Source organism: Pteropus vampyrus, unplaced genomic scaffold (assembly GCF_000151845.1).
Source record: "Pteropus vampyrus isolate Shadow unplaced genomic scaffold, Pvam_2.0 Scaffold352, whole genome shotgun sequence".
NCBI classification, from domain to species: domain Eukaryota; kingdom Metazoa; phylum Chordata; class Mammalia; order Chiroptera; family Pteropodidae; genus Pteropus; species Pteropus vampyrus.
This window is the reverse complement of record NW_011889133.1, coordinates 787,311-794,769: the sequence shown is the minus strand read 5'-3', so window position 1 is coordinate 794,769 and position 7,459 is coordinate 787,311. Positions and strand designations below refer to the sequence as shown.

The 7,459-nt window shown below is 51.0% G+C and overlaps 1 protein-coding gene across 1 annotated transcript; it reads left to right on the top strand.

Moving 5' to 3' along the window:
* Positions 1-524: 524 nt before the first annotated feature.
* On the top strand, positions 525-5,507 carry LRRC55 (leucine rich repeat containing 55). The gene is made up of 2 exons (XM_011379040.2): positions 525-1,314; positions 5,272-5,507. The coding sequence occupies exons 1-2, from the start codon at positions 615-617 to the stop codon at positions 5,505-5,507; spliced, it is 936 nt and encodes a 311-aa protein (XP_011377342.1). The 5' UTR covers positions 525-614.
* Positions 5,508-7,459: the final 1,952 nt, after the last annotated feature.

Here is a 7,459-nt window from a genome sequence, read left to right as displayed (position 1 = left end):
GAGGCACATGGAGATCCACTTCACCCCAGGCTCCCAGCCGAAAACGCCCACCCCAGGACCCCCTTGGACTCGAGCCCACCGGGCCACCACCATGAGAATGGCCTCTGAGACCTTGAATGCTGGAGACCCAGATGCAGCTCTGGCCTCTTAATCAGTTCTAGACTTGGGACAAAGCTTAGGGATTTTGAGATGTGCCAGAACCTTTAAAAGCCACATTTCATGTCCTTCACTCCCCTCTCCCGCCTCTCAGATAGAGTAGTACAAAGAGGACGCGCCAGCGGTCATGGGTGAGAGGGATACGAAAGATCTGCGGGGACCCTTCCAGGACCTGCAGGCAGCTGGTCCAGCCCCGTCCTCATCTCCTTCCTTTCTCAAGTTTTGATCAGCTTTGCAGACCTTGAAGGACCTCCACTGGGTCGATTGCCTCCCAGGCTCCAAAGAGGACTTCCTGGGGCTCTCCCCTAGGGATTCCTGTGGCCCTTAAAGGCTCCCTGGAAAGCCTAGAGCCATGACACCACGTGCTCAGAAGCCCCACCCTCCAGGGCTCTGGCCTCTGGTGTAGCTGCCTCCCCGTGCCACTGACTCTCAATTCCACGGACACGGCCCCAGCCCGGATGGGCTCCATTCAGCATTGCTGTTGCCAGCTGCCTAAGATGGGTGACACCTGGTCCCAGCTGCCCTGGCCGGGGCCCTCCCACCCAGCCCTGTTCCTGGTCTCTCTCCTCTTGACAGCCGGGGTGATGCATGCAGACGCGGGCGCCAGCTGCCCAGTCCTTTGCACGTGCCATAACCAGGTGGTGGACTGCAGCAGCCAACGGCTATTCTCCGTGCCCCCAGACCTGCCAAGGGACACTCGCAACCTCAGCCTGGCCCACAACCGCATCGCGGCAGTGCCGCCTGGCTACCTCACGTGCTACATGGAGCTCCGGGTGCTGGATTTGCGCAACAACTCCTTGATGGAGCTGCCCTCCGGCCTCTTCCTCCATGCCAAGCGCTTGGCACACCTGGATCTGAGCTACAACAACCTCAGCCACGTGCCAGCTGACATGTTCCAGGAAGCCCACGGCCTGGTGCACATCGACCTGAGCCACAATCCGTGGCTGCGCGGGGTGCACCCGCAGGCCTTCCAGGGGCTGGTGCAGCTCCGCGACCTGGACCTCAGCTACGGGGGCCTGGCCTCCCTCAGCCTCGAGGCCCTCGAGGGCCTGCCAGGGCTGGTGACCCTGCAGATCGGCGGCAACCCCTGGGTGTGCGGCTGCACCATGGAGCCCCTGCTGAAGTGGCTGCGGAACCGGATCCAGCGCTGTACGGCGGGTAAGGGAAGCCGCAGGACTGGGCGGCCCTGGCCGGGGCTGGGGAAAGGGGTAGCGGGTGGAGGGCAGGGTACCGGTCTCTCTGAAAGCAAAGACCGGAAAGAATAGGGAGGAGCTCACAGAACCTGAGAGCCTACTGTGTGCCCTGATCTGTGCTCGCCTCTCTGGACACCAGCTCTTTCACTCAAGTATTTGTGGAGTCCTGGCTCTGCCCACTAGGGACCAGGGACCAAAATTCCTTAATGAAACGGACACGCCCTTGCCTCTGTGGCACTTATGACCTAAAAAGGAAGACAGGCAGTAAACAAGTAAGAATAGCTAATAATATCATTTTATGAGCTTTCGCCATGACCTAAGAATATGGCGTGCATGATCTCCTCGGACCCCCACTTTTATTATCCCCATTTTGCAGATGATGAAACAGATTTGGAATAATGAAAAAAGTAGCCCAGAATCACTCGTTTAGAAAGTGACAGAGCCATGGATAAAACTCAAGTTTATTTGACTTCCTAAGCCCTGTTCTACTCTACCAGACTGCTTTTTAAGTGTTCTTAGTGCTGGCAAAACTCTCGAAGAAATAGAAATGGCTAACACCATTTATTTCCGTACTTACTATCTGTCATACTCTATTCTAAGCATATTACACATTTTGATTCATCTCATCCTCACATGAACCCTAATGAGCTCCCCCACTCTACAGAGGGGGAAACCAAGGCACAGGAAGGTTCAGTAACTTGCCCAAAGTCACACACTTGCTAAGTGTTGGAGTCAGGAATCCAACCCTGGCCGTCTGGCTGCCCTTCGGCTACATCCTGAAGAGTCAGGTCCTAGGCCAACGGGAAGAGTCAGGGCCTGAGTTCTGGGCTGGCTGAGGGGCCTCTGCAGAGTTCCAAGGCCTGAGCGTGGGATGAAGAGTCAAGAGGAGGAACTGGGATGTGACAATTTAACCAGCCAATCCCAACCGGGGCTGAACTGGACACTGAAGGAACCTAAATCACACAGGTCCGATGGTCCCCGGCCTCACCCGGTGGTGCCTAGGCCTGGTCCCGACGCAGGCAATGTTTCGCTGTGGCCCTTGCCTCCTGCTTTCCTGTAGGGCAGCACTGAGCCCTGGCACAAGCCCCAGCAGCAGAAGGGCAGGAATAGCTAGCTGGAGGCACTACCCCAGGGGCTTTCCCAGAGCCTGGGCTCTGAGTGTGTTCAGAAGTGATGCTGAATGAGGTAGGAGGGAGAGGAGGACTGAGTGGGGAGCCCAGGACCAAAATAGTTTGGAGGAGGGAAGGCTGTGGGTCACGATTCCCGTGTTTCCACAGAGCTGTGGGAGGACGTTCTCTGGGCCCAAAATAGCTGGGGACTGAGATGGGGCAATGGTAGGGGGCATGAAGGGGAGACTGCCTGGAGCCATCTCCCCACCTGCTCAGCCTTTGCAGGCTGCTTCTCCTCCCCTCTCTCTCGTGCACTGGGGACAGAAGGGGTATCCTGGGATGCTAAGCTTCCCCTCACCCAGGCTCCTCTTTTTCTGGGACCTCTGAAGCTCCTGCTGCCCCTCAGGACAAGCGAGAGAGGGGTCCAAGATCCCACCAGTGCAGCCTCATGTCAACACATACGAGGGAAGCAGGCTCCAGAGAAGGAAAGTGTCCACGAACCCACACTGAGAAAGCATACAGGCCACAGCTAGAAGAAACCTTGTTCCTCCACAAAACACACTTCGCACCACGCCACACCCAGAATATTTCCTCCTGGGGGCGAAGAACTTGCCGGTGTAGGCGGGTGAAGCAGCCGTCTTCCTTTGGTCTTTTTCTGCTTCTTCCTCCCTTTTTTCATGAGATTCCCACTACTATGCATGGGATTGGGACAAATCCCAACACAGAGCAACATGTCCTTGGGATATACCTCAACTTTAAGATTAGTTCCTTGACTTACCAGAGAGTTTTGTCAGCCCCCAGGCTCCCTTCCCTCAGGGTCCTGCCAAATGCCCCCAGAGACTCCTTCGGTTGGTCCACACCAGTGGCCCTCAGTGTCCCCCATTCCCCAGCTTCGTACTGTCTCACCACCACCCCAGTCACGCACGCAATAGACGGGAGTTTGGCGTCTTCCAGTTCCAAGAGAAGAGCCCCTTGATGGTCAACTCCAGACGCAGCCTTGTCCTGGGCAGAGTCTGGAGTATTTGCATACAGCTTACAGGGACCACCCGACCTGGGGTGGAGCAGGTCGCATTCTTCTTATGAACCCGACTCCCCATTTTTAAAGTGAATGATGCTCATTCATTTCTCAAAAGGGTCGATCCAAATTCCTAATTTTATTCTTTGCCACCAAAAACCGAATAGCATTTTGTACCATATAATTTAGAAAACTCCCTCACATTGACTCTCCTAGGCAATTAGGTTAGATTATCTCGTTTTTATATATCCCCTTTCCTCATGAGAGCCAGAAAGGCAAAAAAGGACTTGCCCAAAGTGAGAGCTTGACTAATATTTATCTACTGAATGAGAGAAGGCCAGGACTGCTACCTGCATGCCACTCTTACTTCTAAGGCAGAATACATACGATGAAACCGATGACAATCACCGAACATTTGTACACGTGACTCTGGAAGGATGACGTGGGACAATCGATGATGGAGAGAATAGTAACCCACTGAAGGAGAAGCTCTCTCCTACAGAAGTCCATGTACAGAAAATGCCCCCTACCAACCTATTCAGAAAGACAAACAGGAAAATAATAAGAGTATGCACTTACATAGTACTTACTATATACCAAGAATATATCATATATATATATATATGTTAACTCATTGAATCCTCACTACAACCCTATGAGATAGATACTATTATTATCCTTACTATTATTATTATGTTACAGATGAAGAAGTCAAGACACAAAAAGGTTAAATAACTTACCTATAATCACACAACTAGAGTGGGATAGAGAGGGGATTTGAACCCAGGCCAATAGATCCATACTCTTAACCCTACACTTTCTGTATCTGGAAGAGCTACGTGGAGTAGTCAAAAGACCCAGTGCTTTAGAGTTGGACAGTCATTCATTCACCTATTTGTTTAACAGAGATTCATTGAGCACTTATGGACAGGACATAGTTCTGATGCTAAGGATATTATGGAAAGTGTTTATACTCAAGGGGATGCAGATAGATAGTAAACAAGCTGTCAGACGGTGATAAATACTATGGAGAAAAATTAAGCAGAGTAGGTAAGATAGGGAATGCCTAGAGAAAGATGGGAGTTGCTCTTTTATGTAGAATCATAAGACAAGGCTTCACTAAGAAGGTGAGATTTGAGCAAAATCCCAAAGGGAGTGAGGGACTGAGCTTTGCAGAGAGTCAGGGGAGAAGCATCCTCACAGGGGGACAAATGCAAAAGCACCCCTCTCTGCCCCGAAAGGGGACATGCTTGGAGTGATGGAAGAATGACCAGGAGGTGTGCGTGGGTGGGGCAGAGTTAGGAAGGAGCAGCGTGGAAGAGATAGGGAAGAGTCCTCGCAGCCCCAGGTGAGGACCTTGGCTTTCATTCTGTGGAAAGATAAGAAGCTGAGGGAGGGTTTCAAGCAGAGAATGACGTGACGGGACTTCACGTTTGAATGGCTCACTCAGCCAACCGTGTTGAGATGATTTAAGAGCAGAAGCCCAAAGACCAGTTGGAAGGCTATTATAAGAGATAATGGTATCCCACAAAAACCCCAGTGTGACTATTATTAGTGGCTGTTGGACTTTAGGCAAGTTAATAAACTCTCCTAGCAATAATGTCCACATCTATAAAAATAGGTATAAAAATATTTACCTCTAGGGCTGTTGAGAAGACTAAAGAAGGTAAGTAAAAATGTTGGTACCAAAAAAAAAAAAACTCAATAAGAAACTCAACTTCTCCCGGGTGCAGTGAGGATGCTCTATTCCATTCTCTCTCTCCCAGGCACCTCACCCTCCCTGGGTTCTCTGTTGCAGATTCTCAGCTGGCTGAGTGTCGGGGCCCCCCTGAAGTGGAGGGCGCCCCACTCTTCTCCCTCACCGAGGAGAGCTTCAAGGCCTGCCACCTGACCCTGACCCTCGATGATTACCTCTTCATCGCATTTGTGGGCTTCGTGGTCTCCATCGCATCTGTGGCCACCAACTTCCTCCTGGGCATCACAGCCAACTGCTGCCACCGTTGGAGCAAGGCCAGCGAGGAGGAAGAGATTTGACGTGGGTGCCTGGTGCTCCTCCATGCTGCCAATCACCACTGCCACTGACCTCCAGACGCCCTCCCTGGCTACCTGCTCTGGCCCTATGGTGACCTGGCCACCTCCGTCATGGCTCAAGCAAGGTCAGGAAACTACTTTTGAATGAGCTTTTTTCTGTGAGCCAGGCACTGTGCTAGGAACTGGCACTGTCAGATGAATCCACTGAGTCTCTGCCCTCAAGGCACTTCCCTCTGTTAGAGGAGAGAGATTCCAAAACAATTCCCTCTAAGACAATTTGTCATCACTCTGAGCACAAAGCTGTGGGAGTGCAGAGAAGGGGCCCTCAGCCGTGCCTCAAAAACTCCAAAAGAATTACAAGAGTAGAGGTGATTCGTGAGCTGGGTCATCAGAAACTGTTCTGTCAAATAGACCAGGAAATGTGGACATGCACAAATGACGGAAGCCAGAACACACGTGGTATTTTGACAACCGCGAACAGCCCCTGCGACTTCAGCGTACAGAGGGGAGTGACACAGGACCGGAGCTTTCTCTCTGACACCCAGTCTGTCAGTGCTTGGGGCTGCCTGCTATTGCCTCTGGAGGCTGAGAACACCATGCCAACTCCCCTTGGCCGCCTCCTCCCAACAGCTCCCAGGTGAGACCACCTCCCGGTTACTGCCCCCCATGCTACATCGTCCGTTGTAGCCTGCTGGCGAGGTCCCAGGTAGCAAGCCGAGGATGGACACCTTCAGTGCCCTTTCTCCCACCCCTGTCTCCTGCCTCTCATTCCAGCTTTGGCTTCAGAAGAGAGAAGGAAGCAGGAGGTCCAGCAATGGGGCAGCAAGAGTCCTGGCACTAAGGGACTCCTAATCTCATGACTGTTCTTTCCACGGTGTTCACACCCAGGGGTCTCCCCGGGAGTGTAGGCTGCAGTCCTGTAGCATGATAGTACAGGACCGAAGGGAGAGAAGGCCACCACTGGGGAGATAATAGGAGGATTTGCTCTTTCTTCTAAGCAACTTACTCATTTATGCCTAAGGGTGAGAGAGCTATTAATTACTAAGCACTTTCCAGTGTCAGGCACTGTGACAAGCTCTCTCCACAGACAATTCCCTCTGATGCACACAACAATCTTTTGAGGTGAGCGTTGTAGTTCCCATTTTACGTATGGAAGATTAAGGCTCAGAGAGGTTAAGATCATGAGCTACTTAGGAGCAAAATAAGTCTGCGCTCCTTCGACTAACCCCATCCACAGTTCCCTCTAACGTCACATAAATTCAAAGTCAAATTATGCTGCTGAAGCTCCTCATAAGAGCCAGCCACTCTTCTGGGCACTTTGACATCTATCGATTCATTTATTTCAGTTCTCACAGCAACACTGCCTGGTGGTTTTTATTATTCCCATTTTACAGATGAACGCATTGTAGATAGTTGAGTATCTTACCCAAGGTTATCTGGATAAACTTTAGAAAGAAGGTGATACATAGCTCCATTCAGGGAAATTGTGTCTAATCAGTTGGTCAAAAATCAAGTAACTTCACGTGCAAAGCACAATCATCATCATCATCATCATCATCGCCATCTTCATCTTCACCATTGGTGTCATCAGCTTCATCATTTTTTCTGTATTTGTTCAACATTGGACAGCTCTTGAAGTGTTTTGGTATCATTCTCCTTGACTCTCCACAACCCTGTGTGGGAACCAAACAAACATCATTATTCCTATTTTACATATGAAAAAATAGAGACTCAAGAGTAAGTGTGACTTGCCCAAGCAGCAGGGCTGGGACTTACCTCCAACTCGGTTCTCTTTCCAGTGCTGTCCCAGGTGCTTGGGGAAGAGAATATCTAAGACAGCGAAGTAGTGGGGCCCTAGGATTCAGCAGCATGAACATCCCAGTAGATCAGCTAAATAAAGGGCAGTAAAACCCAGCTGCTATACATATTTAGATATGGTCACAGTAGGGCAAATC

Excerpts from the sequence above, each read along its gene's own strand:
- LRRC55 (XM_011379040.2), top strand. The coding sequence starts at position 615 with ATGGGCTCCATTCAGCATTGCTGTTGCCAGCTGCCTAAGATGGGTGAC. Across the intron at positions 1,315-5,271 it reads GATCCAGCGCTGTACGGCGG|ATTCTCAGCTGGCTGAGTGT; the intron begins GTAAGGGAAGCC and ends TCTCTGTTGCAG.